General features: G+C 32.2%; 1 protein-coding gene across 11 annotated transcripts in view; it reads left to right on the plus strand.

Annotated features, from left to right (window-relative positions):
* ADGRL3 (adhesion G protein-coupled receptor L3) overlaps nt 1-17,776 on the plus strand; it is a 726,915-nt gene that overhangs the window by 278,275 nt on the left and 430,864 nt on the right. For 8 of the 11 annotated variants that reach the window (XM_039845304.1, XM_039845303.1, XM_039845307.1 and 5 more), the window contains one exon: nt 5,077-5,280. The exons of 2 other annotated variants lie outside the window; for them this stretch is intronic. In XM_039845304.1, the coding sequence (XP_039701238.1) occupies nt 5,077-5,280 (204 nt within the window). Of the gene's footprint in view, nt 1-5,076; nt 5,281-15,828; nt 16,496-17,776 lie in introns of those variants that run through there. One more of the 11 variants, XM_039845315.1, reaches the window with a different exon arrangement.

A 17,776-nucleotide genomic window follows, 5' to 3' on the forward strand; every position in this document is an offset into this window, starting at 1 on the left:
TTCTCCAATTTCTCTTCCCCCCTACTCCTCTGCCTCTGGAAACCACAAGTATGGCCTCTTTTTTTTTATGATTTTTTTTTTTTCACATATAAATGAGATCACACAGTTTTTGTCATTCTCTGTCTGATTTATTTCACTTACCATAATGCCTTCATGGTCCATTCATGTTATTACAAGTGGTAAGATTTCCTCATTTTTTGATTGGGTAATATTCCATTGTATATTTACACCACAGGTTCTTTATCCTTTCATCCATTGATGGACACTTGGATTGTTTTCCATGTCTTGGCTCTTGTAAATAATGCTGTTATGAACATGAGAGTACAGATATCTTTTCAAGTTAGTGTCTTTATTTCCTTTGGATATGTTTTCAGAAGTGGAATTGCAGTATTATGGTAGTTCTATTTTTAATTCTTTGAGGATCCTTCATATTGTTTCCACACTGGCTATACCAATGTACAGTCCTGCCAACAGTGCACAAGGCTTCCCTTTTTGCCACATCCATACCAGCATTTATTATCTCTTTTCTTTTTGATAATAGCCATTGCTACAAGTGCAAGGTGATATCTCATCCTGTGGGTTTTTGGTTTTTGTTTTGATGCTTTTGAGTTGTATGAGTTTTTAGTATATTTTGGAAATTAACTCCTTATCATGTATATGGTTTGCAATTTTTTCCCCATTCCATAGGGTGTTTTTTCACCTCATTTATCATTTCTTATGTTGTGCAAAAGCTTCTTTAGTTTGATGCAGTTTCACTTATTTTAAATTTTGTTGCTTGTGCTTTAGGGATTATATCAAAAAAAAAAAAAAATGTTACCAAGACTCATGTCAGGAGCCTCGATCCTATGTTTTCTTCTAGGAGTTTCATGGATTTAGGTCTTACATTTCAGTGTTTTATCCATTTTGAGTTAATTTTTGTGAGTGGTGTAAGAAATAGATCCAGTTTTATTCTTTTAGTTGTGAATATCAATTATCCTAGCACCACTTAATAAAGAGACTTTTTCCCATTGAGTATTCTTGGTTCCCTTGTCAGATATTAATTAAGCATATATTTCTGGGCTCTCAGATCTGTTCCATTGGTCAATATGTCTGTGTTGATGCCAGTATCATACTGTTTTGTTGACAATAACTTTATTGTATAGTTCAAAATCAGGAAGTGTGATGCCTCTGGCTTTTTTCTTTCTCAGAATTTATTTGGCTATTTGATGAGTAATACAATTTTAGAAATGATTTTTCTATTTCTGTAAAAAATGCTCTTGGAATCTTGATAGCAATTTCACTGAATCTATAGATGGCTTTTGGTAGTATGGACACTTTAACAATATTAGTTCTTTCAGTCCATGAACACAGTATACTTGCATCTTCTTCAGTTTCTTTCATCACTGTCTTGTAGTTATGAGTAGACATATTTCACCTCCTTAGTTAAATTTATTCTTGATGTTTTATTGATTTTATGTTATTGTAAATTAGATCAATTTATTTTCATTTCTTTTTCAGAAAATTTGTTTTTAGTGTTGTAATTTTTAAAGGAGATTAGATGAAGTTTCTGTCTCTGAAAACAAGAAAGAAGAACAGAATGTGTTTGCCTTATTGTTACTTTTTGCCCCAGAGCCAAAATTACATTTTAAATATCTTAGCATTGCATATGACAAAGCTTGAAAACGTGATCTCAAATGGAGATGGGAGAACAGTATAAGGGAATGCCTCCAAATTATAGTTAATAATATAACATTCTGAGGTATAGTTTATAGTTAATTTGAAAGAAAATTTTACCCTTATGAATCTAGAGAAGAAAAGAGACATTTAGGATGTGAAGGCTATCTTCAATTATCTGAAGACAAGTACCTTCTAGAAGTAGCTTGATGTGTTTTGCATGACTCATTTGAATAGAAATTAGACAAGTGAGTAGAGAATATCAGAGTATAGATATCACCTTTCTTGACATGAGAAAGAACTTGCCTCTTCAAATGCGATTGAGTACTTCAAGGACAGAATGATCACTGCCTCTTCATGTGAAACTTGGGAGATTTTTAGCCAGAATGCTCTATGGGTTGTTATCTAGAATGTCAGCTGAATGCTTCTTTCCAGATTTGAGATTCCATGCTTCTAATGGAATAACAGACTTATAACTATGAAGTTTATCTTGAAGACTTATCTTTATAATAGTTTCAGGAAGAAAAATTAGATTTATATTTATAACTCAAATATATCTCCAGAAGTTATACAATATGTTAAGCGTAACATATACAATATTTTTAAACAAGAATTTAAATAAGGTTTTGGCTCTGTCCTAATTGCTCTTCTCCAGGTGGGCCATGTAATAGACCGTCCGCTTTTGCTGTCACTGATGACTCTGAATTCCTTTCACAGAGATGATGAATTTTAAGGAAAGTCTAATTTATAGACACATAAGATATTTCAGCTTCATAGAACACATTGGAGTCTAATTTCATTCAACTTAAGAGTGAAGTCTGCTTAACTTCCTGGTATTTTGTATTCTTCAGTCTCACTTCATAAAATCATTTTATTCTCTAATCCATACCTACTCTTTAGGTCTCTAGACATTGCTTTCAAGTTCCACTTTGAGCACATTCTTATTTCTTGTTTAAAATGAGATTCTTTCATTTAATAAGGACACTATTATATTTTTCAGCTGATGGTGATTCTATTTTAAGTCAATAGTCATTATCTACTTACTCTAGAAATCGACCTTTTCTGAAGGTCAATTTCAGAAATAATCAACCTCTAGTTCAGTAGAGATCACTATTTCCATTTTCCCCTATCTTGGAATATTCTTCTTTCCCAGGAGCATTATTCAGTATCCTAAACAGATGCTTGATTGTACCAAAACTAAACTTCTTATCCTGGTTTACAAAGCTCATCATCTGGCCGTTGCTTACCTCTCTAATCTTATTCTGGACCATTCTCTCAGCCTACTATACACAGCTTCATTAACCAATGTGCTATTTCTTGAACAGACCAGTTCCAGTTTGAGGCTTTTGCAGCAGCCTGGAGTGCTCTTTACTCCTGATTTTTATATGATTAGCAATTTGAGATCTCTGTTTAGATTTTACTCCCATAGATAAGTCTTTCATAAAAACCTAAACAGAGTAGTTGTTACATGTTTTATTTAAATTTTCTGTAGATTACTCATCTCTATATGGTATTTAAAATATATATATTTTTATCTATTTGTGTATTCTTTGTCTCTCACACCAGAATGAATGATTCATTAAAGCAGGTAGTGGTCTGTTTTACTCACTCAAATCTCCAGCGCCAAAAAAAGGACCTGACACATAACAAGAACTCAATAAATATTTGTTGAATAAATGACCAAATAAGCATATACTCCATCACTCCAAATGTCTTTATATATTAACTTGGCTGAGGGTGAAATCTTTCATCTTTATTATAACTGAAGCTTGTAGGATAATATAGCTTTATAATATTTTGCTAATTTCCTTTCATAGAGTATTTATAAAGGTGTTAAGGAAAACATGCCTGTGTGTATTCATGTAAAAATTTATCGAAAAATAATCACATTGTCATTTTGGGCAATGAGGAGAGGGATATTTTAGAGGTCAAAAGATCATAAAAGATGTTACTGGATTTAGACATTAAAGGAGGCAATTACTTTGAGATTTTTATTTTTACCAATTTTTTGGTCTTAAAACTTGTTTCCTTCTTTGGCATCTTTTTCATTCACACGAACTATCAAAATAACATTTAGATTAACTTTTGCTTAAATATTTTAATACTCATACCGTAAAATGAATTCAAATAAAAATGTTTCAGGGTGATGCCTTAGAGTTATAATCTAAACTTTTCATTATAAATGGATTGCTTGATAGATTTCTTAATAAAATTTATTTTTTGTTTTCCTAAAGGGCTTTTATTTCTTGTGATGTGGAAGAAAACATGTTTTCATTCTTAATATGCAAATATATTATATATCAAGAAATTGTAGCACCACTGTATAAACGTCCAGTGTTAGATGATTATAAAATTCTCTTGCATTATTAAATTTCTTAGTTTCTCTCCTTTCTATTGAATGGTAGCCATATAGCATTATTAGTGTGTTTTTAAATGTGCATGTTATAGTATGTTAAAAATAATTGTGTAAAGCAAAATCTTTTTCTTTGTAAACTATTTCCCTTTCTTTAACAAGGACATTTTCATTATCATTCCTATTTATTACGCTAGTTGCAATTAGTGTAGAGAAATGTATATCTCATGTACCAATTCACCAGAAAAAATCCTGTGCTTAAATAGCTCTGTTTTTCATAGCATATAATGTATGACTGTTTTGTGAATTATTAAAAAAATCATATGTATGTAATTTTATTTTTTCATTATTGTCTTGGTCTTTCATATTTATTCATTTATGTAATTTGTACCATTTGTCAGTAAAATCACTGTGTATATAAATGGCAAAATGTGTGTATATTCTTTTCACTTTAATGCTTATCACAGATCTTAATAGTGTATCTTTCAAAAAATTGTTAAATGACCTGAAACATATAAATACATTTAAAACAATCCATGTCAGTGTAACAATACAATAAACAAAACAAAACTACTTATAAAACACCTCTACGAAACTTTCTTCACCCATTACCTTATCAAGCTTTTTGTGTGTAAATAATTAGTTCAGTAACCAATATTTTTATTTACACTTACAGATATTAGTGCCCATAATTTACATTAAAATTCTGTGAATCTATAAAAATATAAATAACATTTATATTTTTCAGGTAGCTTTCTTGATTTCAATATTAGTCTAATTTTCTAATCATTGTTAGGGATTAGGATGAGCGTTCTTGCTTACTTAAGATAATGTTTAAGCCAGATAGTGTTCAACTAATATAGCGTTTAACTACACAGTCATTATCACACTAAGATCGGGGAGATAGGATCTCCTCAGCTCCAGAGTTGTCTGAGTGGGGTCTGGGGTGGCTGGAGTTGGGGCCTATGGCCTACAGCAGAGAGCAGCCTTGGGAATAGCCCCTAGCAGGGATCTTCTGAGGCCCGCCTGAACTGAGTGGAGTCTGATGGTGCGCCCTGCGGTCCCCGCAGGTGGCAAGCACAATGATCGACATCCAGCCCTTGCTGCTCCGCTGCGACATGCTGAGCGCAGCCCAGGAGGCGCTCTACCACCCAGGCATCTCCTTCAGCAGCCAGCCGCAGAGCGTGCCACTTCTCATCGTGGACAAGGGCCCCGTGGAGCTTCCAGAGGAGTTCGTGGTCCAGGTGCCCAAGGAGCCCAGATTACAGCCCAAGGTGCGGCTAGCGGTGGGGAAAGAGGGCTGGGGGTGGTTGGGCAGGGGTTCCTGGGAGGTTCAGCTCCAGGCAGTGCCCCAAATGTGTCTTTTCATGTATTTGTTCTGCATCCACTCACATTAGCTGAGATTTGCACTTAGTTGTATCCTAGCCAGTTTAACAATGCATGATTGCTCTACGTGAAAGTCTCATAACTTCACAATGTTTGACTTTAAATTTCTGATTGGCTTTGAATTATCTTTGCATTATCACAGGATATTTAAAATTACTTTTAATGACAAATTCAACTCTTGTAAAATTTGAATGCTTGTAAAATACGTTTTAACATTTCTGATCATCTACTTGCTTGAAAAAAAAAAAAAAAGTCTCACCAATGGAAACTACCAAAATTTGAGATTACGTAATAAAAGTATCTTGGTTAGGAATTATAGTCGTTTAAGTATAAAACCTGGTAGAAAAGTGATGACTATAGAAACAACTTAATTTTTTTAATGAAAATGTTGGAAAGTACTTTATAATATTGTCTCTGCAGCTGGCAATTACGGTGAGTGACATCCAGCTCATAAAGTGAGGAATATTATATAATATTTGCACAAAATTCAATGCTATTATTTTCCACAATATTTTATATGTTATTTAATCTTTACATAATATTTGGACAAAGTAACTTTTATTTTTTCTCACTAAACTCTATACAGGCACTCCTATTCTTCTAATTCCCCCCAAGGAATATGATATATAATATAATATAATATAATATAATATAATATAATATAATATAATATAATGTAATGTAATGTAATGTAATATAATATAATATAATATAATATAATATAATATAATATAATATAATATAATATAATACAATACAATACATAGACATGTAATATGATATAATATATCCTATAATATTTAATATAATACTTATAATTCTTTTTGTGTGACACACATGAAAAAGGCTAGGAAGCATTTGGCTGGTGGAACCATATAAATACCAAATCTTGTCTCAAAACACAGTCACCTCTCCTACCTCATAATTTTGTAAAGAGGATGTACATACAAGAAATACTGGCAAAGGAACATGAAATACCAATATACTAGTTGAGCTTATCTTCTAAACTCCATTACAGAATTGTCTGATAAAATAAGTCAGAATACTTTGTTTCAGTTCAGGGTCTAAGGGATATACATCATAACTTCATCTGAGATTTAAGAGACCTATAAGAGTTAAACTTAGCTCTTCAACTATAGCAGCCACATAAAAAGGTCAAGTGTGTGGGTGATTTGGCACTCATAGTCACTCTGTCCACTCAGTCACATCATTCAGTCAATGGTCTTTCCATTTAGATAAACATTTCTTCCTTGTAGGTGATGACTAGTGTGTGTGTTTGGGGGTGGTGGGTGGGGGATGAGGGAAGATGAGTACATATACTTCCATAGAAGCATGCAGAATTGACTACAATATGTTCTGAAAATTCAAAGAAAATGCAAACATTCTTTAAGAAATTTATTTTTTACTTTCTCTGTTTCTGTTTTTATAATCATTTTAAACCTGAAATTCTCTAAATTGGTTGCAGTTATATTTTTTCCAGAATGTATTTCAATAGTCACAAAGTTTTCATTATGATGTTGGCTTTGATTTATATTATAAAATGATAATATAAAATTAATGTTAATTAATTTACTCCAATGCATATACATTCATTATAATTTCTAGTATTAATGAAGTAGAAATCCAGAAACAAATTTTAACTTTTGAGTAGATGTTATAAATTTTAAAATCAGTAGCTAACATAAACACATATACACACACACACACATACACACAGATATACATACACCTCTATCTGTTGGTAATTCTTTCTTTTGACAAAAATTTAGAATATTAGACAGAATAGTTTTTCCTATAGAACTTTACTAAAGAGTTGGCTGAATTTAAACATTCCTCAACTTTTAAGATTTTTCTGTATTAGTAGCTATTACTTTTTGCCATGTATGTGGCAAGTTACAGTATAGTAATGGATTATAAATTATGTTTTTCTATCAATTTGTAAATGAGAAAATTATATTCTGTTTTGGACATAAATGGAAATGAGGGTACAAGGGAAACTTCTTGTGATCTCATAAATGGAGACTGATATAAATGTCATGTGATTTAAAAGGAGCTAGTAGAATTGTGTTAATCTCTTATGACGAGACAGTACTTTTTGAAAGTTGTTTTGTGCAAAAATAATTTTATCAGTGAGACAGAGAACAACTGAAGGTCATCTTTGAGTGCTCCATATAGAAAGAATAAAGAAGAATAAGTAAATATTATAGGGGCAAATCTTTCCTGATACAGAAGATACTACATACAGCTAGAGTGCTTGGGCAAGTATTAAAAATGAAATTGAAATAAGAGATACTGCAATACTTTGAGCTCTTCAAATTGAAAAAGAGTGGAAGAATGCAAACAAGAAAATGTCAGCGAACTCCACTTCCCTCTTTCCCTCCCCCTCCACATTTCTTAAAACAACAGCCTGTTTTGGAAACAGATACTTTAAGATACAGAACACTCAAAAATAAATATAAATAATAAAGATGGTTATTAATGCAATCTGACTGAAAAATAAAATTGATATTACTTTTTAAAAATGTTAACCCTTTTTTGTTCCATAGATAGCCAAACAAGCGAGTAGAAACCCAACAAAAATAGCAATAACAACATAACAAAACTTTTATTTGCTGAAATTAAACTTTGCCCTTTTTTTCCTTTACTTTCATTTGACTCTGGATAGCTAATAGTTGTTCTTGAGGGTTAATGACTGTTTGGATTCATAGGAATTAGGACTTCACAATAAAGCAGCAAAGCATAAAAAATTTAAAAAAAATGTTCTCAGAAGACATATTTCTTTTTAGCATATTAAGGCTGACAGAAGTCTGAAGGCAGATTGCCCAGTTAATGACTAGATATCAAGAGTTTTCCTCGAAGCTGAAGGAATGGTAATGTGTTTTTATCAGCACTTTCCTTTCTTCGTGATTTTCATGCAGATGTATAAAAAGTTCATTGAGATGTTCTACAAATAACCTTTCTGCAAGCCACACATATAATGTCCAAGGTTCATACAAATGTCCTCTCAGAACACAGCAAAAACATTTCAAACCTGATGAGTCATAAACTCTACTTTTTGCAAGAGCCAAACTGCTTTACAAGGGGCTTGGGTACTCTATAAAACCCTTTGGAGAATCACAGCAAACTCTATCATCATTTTTTTTTTCGATTTTACCCTATTTGAGGATTTTTATATTTATAGATGGGCATGCTTTTATGATAATTATAAGCAAGGAGAAAATGTCATTTGATTTTTTTCTTAAAAGTCAGCCTTTAAAATTAGTTTGAATTACTAAATATTGCAGGCGTCTTTATTTATTCTTGCCCTCACTTATTTTTTTCAACAACATTGGATCGAGTGCAAGTGCATGCTGGATACTGCACTAAGTGCCAGGAAAACAAAGATGGAGAATTCAAAAACTTCATTTCTCAGTCACTATTGGGAGATAAAAAGATGGTACACGCACACATGTTTGTGTGTGTGTTATGGACCTTGGATAGCAGGAAATAATATTAGGGAATTGTTTTCCCCAGTGGGCCTGGCTCTTCTTTGCTTCTCTAACTTTACATCAGCTTTCTTGGCTCATTAACATTATAAGTGACTGTTACCGCAAATAGTACACCACTCCTCTTAGTGCCAACCATCAACTGGCACTGTCGTCTTGCCTTTTAGTTAAAATTTCCAAGAAAGGGAATTTAATCCCCATTAGATTATTTTAATATTCCTGATCTAATTATTCATGTCACTGGCTATCTCATGACTTAGGCCCACATAGTAGCGATTGTATAGCAGACAGGCAATATTGGGAATATTTATTTCAGAGGTGAGTATAGAGTACTATAGAGTATGTAGAGGGAACATCTATCCAGTCTTGGAGGGTCAGAGAAAGTGCTCCTGAAGTGACATCTAAGCTGCGACCTGACAGATAAGTAGTATTTAGCTAAGCACAGAGGTAGAAAAAGAAAGATACTATTATAAATAGAGAAAACAGTAGAACAAAGGCTTAGTTCAGTATGATTGAAGCATAGAAGTCCAAAGGATAGTTTCTAGACATCAGTCCAGAATGATCTGGAGACGTGGCCAAGGGTCTAATCAGGATGGCATGATATAACATTATGAAGAGTTGGAAAGGTTTCCTATGGCAGCAGTGGAGCAATTAAGTTCATCTTAAAGGAATTAGGCAAGAAGTGACCTGCTGCCAGCATTTGAAGAATGAGCTCGAAGCTTCAAGACTGGAGATAAGGAGTTTATTTTATTGATACAGACAGGAAATGATGGTGACCCTACCTCAAGGAATGACATTAATGATAATGAGGACTACTTGACATAAGATAGAGATTTATTGTAAGACAGAAGGAAAACCCAAAGAGGACAACCAAGTTTCTGGCTTAAGAAGATTGCATTATGAATGATTGTATCATTTACTGAGAAAGATAGACAAGAAGAGTCAGAGAAAGTTGATAAGGAAGAATAGCATTGTTTTCCAAAAAACTTCTCAACATATTCCTTTGAATAGAAACCCAATTATCCAGTCCCCAATTTAAGAACTCATAACTTATATACAATACACAAATCTAAAAATAATAATTAAAAATGCTATTTGTTGTACATAAGTTATTCTCATCAAAAAGAAAAAAAAGTTATTACTGTTCTTTGTTAGACATTCTACTTTAGCTTGGATGCAATAAGATTTCTGCGAAAAAAAGAGCATCTGCTAGGATTTTCATCCAATCCTTCCTTTTACTTACCAATAATACCTAGCAGGGCTATAGAGGAGCCAAGATTAGACTGATTTTGAGCTTTCCTGTGTTCTGAAACAGCTGAAAGAATTTTTACTATATATGTACATTTGCAATGTATACTTTTCGGTACTATAGCAAAGAGACAAACTGAAGACAATTAGGACAGTTGATCTACTGGCCTAGATATATTTGGCATTCTTTCAGTTCTTAGTAGAATGTTCCAGGTCAAAATTTGGAAAGAAGCAGGAAACTAATCTCACATTTGTGCTCATTAATAATGTAACATAGCACACAATTTAATAAAATAATAACAAAAAACAATCTCCATGTATCTTTTGAGAATGCCTCAAAAATTGAATTGACGTACACTCTTGCCTAATTACAACTGATTATTAAAATAACAATATCCCTTGATATATTGTAAAGCAATGCTTTACCTTAAGGAAATGGTTAATGTTCTCACTGGTTAAGAATCTAGAAAATGAAAGCTGCACTCAATAAGCTCTTTTAAGTCATAGATCCAAGGCCACAGTTGAAGAGCTTACCTAATTGTACATATGATGGTATTACAATAAAGTAGTAGCAGGGAAAGGATGGCAAAAGCTCACTTGTCAGGTTTCTTGTAACACAATGATTTGAGATTTTCGATACCATGAGCTCACCAACATGACTGGACAAGTCATGGACACTAGAATAAATGAGGAACAGAGAGAGGTAAATGCAGGATGCTTTAAAACCTACGAACCAGAACATATACATACAATAAATAAGATTAATAGGCAACACATTTTATCTTACCTCAGATCACAATCCCAAACGACTTATCCTTCAGCCCCAAGGAAATTATTTCAATTTCCTAGACAAACCATGACCCCTTCTACATCTTTGGCAAACAATATTATCTTTGCTGGTTGGAATGTCCTACATGACTTAAGCCTTCTTCAGCTCAGCTAAACATTTGATATAGGTTGATTTGGGTTGATTTTCTTCCTCTTTCATCCATTTCTAGCCCTATTCTTGACAGAATAATTCCTCACTTCCCTCTGATCCTGAATTAAAGTGGCCTGAAAGTTGGATGTGTGCATGAAGTAAATAATGTATCTTTACTTCCTTCTGGCTTTCATATTTTCATTTCATATAACTGATGATCACTGGAAAATCCGAGACTTCATTACTCTTGATATGTTTTTACTAGTGTTATTTATTTTGACTTTGATGAGTTAAACGTCTGGCATGTTCTCATGTTCTTACTCTCCTTACTCCCAAATTTTTGGAAAAGCTGGTTCTAATTTTCTTATTATATTACTGTGTGAAGTGTGTAAGTGAAGTCTAGGAATTCATGAGAAGGTAAGGAGATGAAAAAACTTGTAACAGAATAACAGAGATTAATGTTTCTACAGCAATGGCAAACCCTCTGTTTTACAAGTTCAGCTTTACGGATGTAGTTATTGCAACAGAATAATGTAATAGGGTTTTCAAAGTGCTCGTTAGCTTCTCGATTTATATGCAAGGCAATATTATTTCAAATAAAAGCCCTTTTTCACATTTATTTGTGTCTTATTGCGGTTTACCAGTTCAGACAAAACATCAGGTCTAACTGATGTACAAAATACATTCTTTCCACATCACTTTTTAAAATTCTTATGTACACCTAGAGTCATATTTTCATGTGAGAAGAAGGTAATAGGTGTATAGGGAAGTAGCTATAGTATTGATGTTAAAAAATTAATAATAAACTTTACAGCCCTAAACATGACTTTAAATCATTTATTTAGGATCGTGTTTCTTTACCAAATGGTATGAGTACCAGAATGGTGTATCCAATTGAAAATAAATGTTAATGAGTTTGTCCTTCAAAGTATTTACAGAAAAATATAACAAACTTTTGTTTCTATTGGCATAAATTACAAATTGTTTTCTTTATTCTTCTCATAATTATGAATAGCTTTTCAAAATACTTATGGGAATTACACTTTTCATCATTACATTTTTATTGTTACAAAGAATATGAATAATGGAAAATATATGCTAAACTTTAACATTTAAGCCAGAAAAAAAGTTTTGTTTGAATTAATTATGAATGTATTGTTAGTTGTTTCATTAATTCATTAGAGTATCTGCTACATGCTGATAATTGTATATATGTTCCAAAGGAACAAATTTTACACTACCAGTAACAGATACTTTTCAGAGTAAGTTAATTAATTACTAGGAATTCCCTTCCTTTTTCTTCTGTTTCCCTTCAACTCAATGTGTGGTATAGTAAAAGGAATCTGAAGTATATTCCAGATAAAGAGAGGAAATTTCCATTATATTTATGGAATCCTTAACCTCAAATTAAAATGAAAGGGAAGGTGGGGCATGTATTATTGTGCATAGAACATCCTACTTTCATAGATTGGCTTATATCTGTGTTTTTAGATTCTGCATTATTCATATAGGTCTGTAGTACAAAAATACAGAATTTTGGCCAGGTATTCTAATTTTTTTTTATGTATATAGTTAATTAAGTTGATATTTTCCCCGCAGTTCTTACTTCTTGAGAAGCATTTTATTTTTCTTGGTTATTAGACATATCTTTTGTTCTTCACCATTTTGCTTTTACTGCTGCAGAGAGGGTAGTAATAATTACAGTTACTATGCGAACTTTAGGGTGAGAGAGATTTAGGTTTATTTCCATATTTACTGTTTATTAACCATCTTAACTAAGGCCAAAGACTTAGATTTAAAAAGCTTTTGTTATCTCATCTGTATAGGTGATAATAGAAGTACACATATTATTGTTGTGATGATTAAGCATCTTATATAAATGTATTAAATACAATTAAGCATTTAATTCTTAAGACTTAGTAAGTTATCTACCCCACCTCCTTTCTTTTTTTTTTTTTTTTTTGGCTTTCTGCTTTATAGTAATTACATCAGAGATATATAATGGAAAATTAAAGAAGAATTTTCAATGAATTTATTTAGTTATTTGTTAATAATATTGTGTTTAGTTTGGGGAAGAGGCAAAGTTATGTTCTAAAATACTGTCTTTATATTTTGGCCACATTCATGGATTCATGGCTTGGGTAACTGAACATCACATATAAATATTTAGGAGAGAAAATAATTTAATTCACATATTTGTTGTGCCGATAGTATACATAGAACCCTCTAGAAGGCTGTTTACTTCCTCAAAGAATTGCAATCTCTTGCTAGTAACAGAATGAATAGGGAAACCAGTATGCATTTGACTCTATGATTTGGTGAAATGTGATATCATTCAAATGCTGTATTTTGAAGGAGGAGGAAATGGCATTCCTGGTGTAGGCTGGGGATAGGAAAGAAGGAAAGATGGGTAAAGCTTAGAATATATAGTATTTTAACTAACTCTTAAAGATCCCTTGGATCATTTGCAAGCATAGATGGGAGGTGTTGGAGGAGGGAGGGTGTTACAGGTAATTGAATTATGTGAACAAAGTTATAGTTGGAGAAAATTAAGTCACATTCATCAGACTATGAATAGTCTAGTTTAACCAACAATAATGACATGAGGAAAGAAGTAGTGAGGAAGGAAGTTTGAGAGGTAGGTTGTAGCTATCTCGTAGGGGGTCTTACATGTCAGGATGAGAATCTGCACATAATTTTGTCTGCAGTGGGGTTCTTTGGAAGCTTTTGATCAAAGTTGCAATTTAGAGCCTGTCAGGAATATGTGGAAAATTTTAGGGCAGAGATGGACTTGAAAGTGGGGAGATCATTAGGTTGTTATTGTACAGCAGAAGGTAATGAGTACCTGAACTGGAGAGATAGCAATGGGGATGGGAAAAAGAGGGATGATGGTGAGAAATGCACAGAGATTGAATCTGCAGTGCTTGGCTACTAATTGGATGTAGGAGGTGAGAATGAAGGAAGAATCAAAGATGCCTAGGTGACTGGGAAGTACCATTCACAGAATTAGGATTAAAAAGGAAGCTTTGGATTTTAGAAAAAAAAAAAAAAAAAAATGGTGAGTTTGGTATAGGAAATATTGAGTTAGGGCTGTCAATGTAAAGCAAACTCTGACATATGAATCTAAATATCAAGAGAAAAGTTATTGCTATTCAACATAAAGATGATAATTAGAGCCATTGAGATTTGTGAAATTGCCAAAGCAGAGAAAAGAATGGGCAAAGAGAGATCCTGGGGATATACTTACATTTAGAGAAGGCAAAATTCTAAACCATTGAAGGTGATCAAATCATAGGTTGGTATAATTGATAAATTAAAGAGATGTCGCAAACTTTTCTTACGTTTTGCCCCTCTGGCAGCTTCTGCTAATGCTAATCCACAGAAAGATTATACATATATAATAAGATGATGACAGCATGAGCTAAATGCATTAGAAAATGAAAGTGCTTTTGATTGTCACTGATGAATTAGTGAGGCAGCAATATATCTCAAATGCCCTATATGTAAATAGAGCACATAATAGAAAATTAGGTTTATGAGTGTATATAATGGACTTGAGAAAAAAATGACTAAGTTTAGTGATTTTTTATTTTTGGTATTTCAGTTACCTGTTTCTTTTTGATCACTGGTTAATGGTAAATCATCAGGCTAATGTAGTGCTTTAGTGAACACATTTTAGAAGTACATAAAGCATTTAAATTTTTTCATTTCTGGAATGTTGTAATACTTTTTGAGATTAATAAAAAAACACTGGGATATTTTTGGATCAGACATGGAAATTAACAATTAAGCTAAATATTACATATTATAATAAGCTTTAACTGGATGGATCTGAATATCTATATATAGGCTATAGCAAAAAAAAGTGAAGACTTGTTTAAATATTAAAATCATTTTAAAATTTTAGAATTATACTATGGCAACAATATTTGTCACTAATATGTTTATCAAACTAGCCTTGAAATATGAAAAAAATAAATTAACATTATTTGCAACACATTTTTTAAACACAAAAGTATATCCACCTTCATTTCTATCTTAAAAGGTAAACACATTAAGACATTTATTCTTTAAAAATCAGGATTTCGAAAACAGATTAACTTCTCAATTTTATTTGAAAATGTTGGTCTTGTATAAATAATTTGTTCCCAGTTTTACTTCTGAAAGGAAAATTGTGCCCTTTGTTCATCTACTATTTCTAAATTTGGTTTCATCTATATTAAATAATGTGATTATTTATAGCATAGAAGAAATAATATGATTATTTATAATTAGAAGATAATCTAGCAAAATTTTTTGAATGGCCTATGAAGATATCTACGTTGTTGGTTTATTTTTGACTTATATTTTATTTTGTTCTTTGTATGAAACTGTTTACTATCTTAAAATAAACATCTATGACAACATAGTATTATTGAATAGCTCAAGATCTATTTTTGCATTTATATCATTTTTAGTTGACCTACATATACATCGTGCATATCCATAAGCTTACGTAATTACATGTGTGAAATTTAAACAGTAGAAATGCTTAGGTAATACATAGATAGAACTCTAGATTAGGTGTAAATTGTGTTAAAATCTTTATTTGTATTGTGTTATAGTCAGAGAATGTGAATTTTTTGCAAGATCTTTCCATAAATTCAAAGATAGCTATTAATTAAAATTTTCAAGGCTTGTTTTCAGTTTTTGTTTTTCATGCTACATAATGTATTCACTTATTTTCCCAGATAAGATCATGATTCAGACTTTGCGTTATGTGGCCATGTGACAAAGGTGTTTTGTTAAGAGCTTTGATAATCTCATTTTCTGGGCCTTGCCGAATTTAGTGGCTTCACCTCTTATAATTCTTTGTACCTATGTCATGTTCTAGCTGTTGAACTTTAGCAGTTGTCTTAGTTTGGATTCTCTCATTACCATGCTCTTCTTCCTTTCTTTGTCTTTCTAACTCCCTGTCATATTTTAGTTCTTGCTATTTGGAGTATGGTGGTAGTGGTAGTGCAATTTAATGATTAAGAAAATGGTTTCTTGGGCCAGAATGCCTAGCATTCAATCCTGACTCCTCCATTTGCTAGATGTGTGACCTCTCTATGCTTCCTTTCTCTTATTTTTCAAATAGGAATAATAGCAATAATAACTCACAGGGTTATTGTGAGTATTAAATGAGTTAATCCACGTCAGTTACTCAGAAGTTGTTATAGCATGCAGTAAGCAATAAGTGTTAGTTTATTTTTCTCTTTTGTTCTGTTCTATTTTATACTATTCTGTATTCTCTAATGTCACTTCTTCTCAGAAGCCTTCCTTGTTCCCTGGAGTCCAGAATATGACAACAATTATACCTTGTCTGTTTACTGATCTGTTTTCCTCCTTAGGCTCTGTTTAAGAACAAAGGCCACTGTGTCTTTCATCTTTAAATCCCAAGAACTCAGAATTGAGCATGCTGTGTGCAAGGTACTCATGTTTGTTGAATCAATAAATTAATTAATTGGATTTTAGATATATGTACTGTTGTGTGGATATATGCACTATTTAGATATATATACTGTTGTGAAGATCAATAGTTAGAGGGTATCTAGAGGTAACACAGGTTTACTTTGTTGGACATTCGACCACAGATGCAGTTCATTGGTTAACATGTTGAGCTGCTATAGCTTATGTCTGTGTTTCTAAAGTAGAGAACACATGGGGTTAGAAAAGAGCCATAATGGATGTCACCAAGGGAGACAGATTTAGGAATGAATAACTGTCAATCTAGAGGCTTTATGAATATTTAAGAGTCATAATCTTTGCATCCCTTTCTAAGTAACACTGTTATTTGTTCCATTGCTGTTATTGATATTCAACAGACCTTCATTAATTCTATAATATATCTGTGGAATGCTAACTTACTCTCTATTCTTAATACGTCTTATGAATTCTGCCTATGTCTCTCAATTTACTTGTCTATACATTATGTATGTTTAACACATAAGTTTATCTATCCCATTTGTTTGTCTCTATAGCAGATTGAATATTCTCGGTTAAAGCAGCAAATACACATCGCATGTGTTATAGTTAGGCTAACCATATGTCTTGATTTCCCCAGAGAGACCTCGTTTACACCTGTTGTCCTGCAGTAATTCTTAATAGTATCCTCTTTCATTCTCAAAAGTGTCCTGATTTGGGTGATAATGTATATCACCTTATTATTAACCCACCATCTGCTACTTGTAAAACTATGTAAATTGAGGTAAATTATATAATATTCCATCTATAACATTAGTGGATTGGCTGTTATTTGTAAAGCCCTTGCCAAATCTAAAATTCTTTGACATTTATGGAAAAAATATAGAGCTTTTTACTTCCTTGAGTCTATTCATATGACTACTACCCTGAAGACAAGTGCATTTTTCCATTAAAAGTAGATCTAAATACAAGTTGAATATAAATGTATGCATTAACTACTTTGAAATGTGCAAAATTACAGTTTTAATTTATACTTGGGGCAACATATTTGAGACATCGTGACCACAGAATTTAAAGCTGAAAAACTAAAAGCACTTTTATTAATTTCTTTAAAATGGAGTATATTAAATAAAAGGATTTGAAATTATTATACATGGTTTTAAAAATAGTTATGGCTGTGAGCTCAACCTATGCTTATATTCCTTATCTCTATATTGAATTAAATAGTTGGCAAGGAAAACTGGTTTCTGAAGAAGGTAATGATTTTAGTTTCTATTATGATATATT

The sequence above is a fragment of the Pteropus medius genome, unplaced genomic scaffold, assembly GCF_902729225.1.
Source record: "Pteropus medius unplaced genomic scaffold, Ma_sr-lr_union100, whole genome shotgun sequence".
NCBI lineage: Eukaryota > Metazoa > Chordata > Mammalia > Chiroptera > Pteropodidae > Pteropus > Pteropus medius.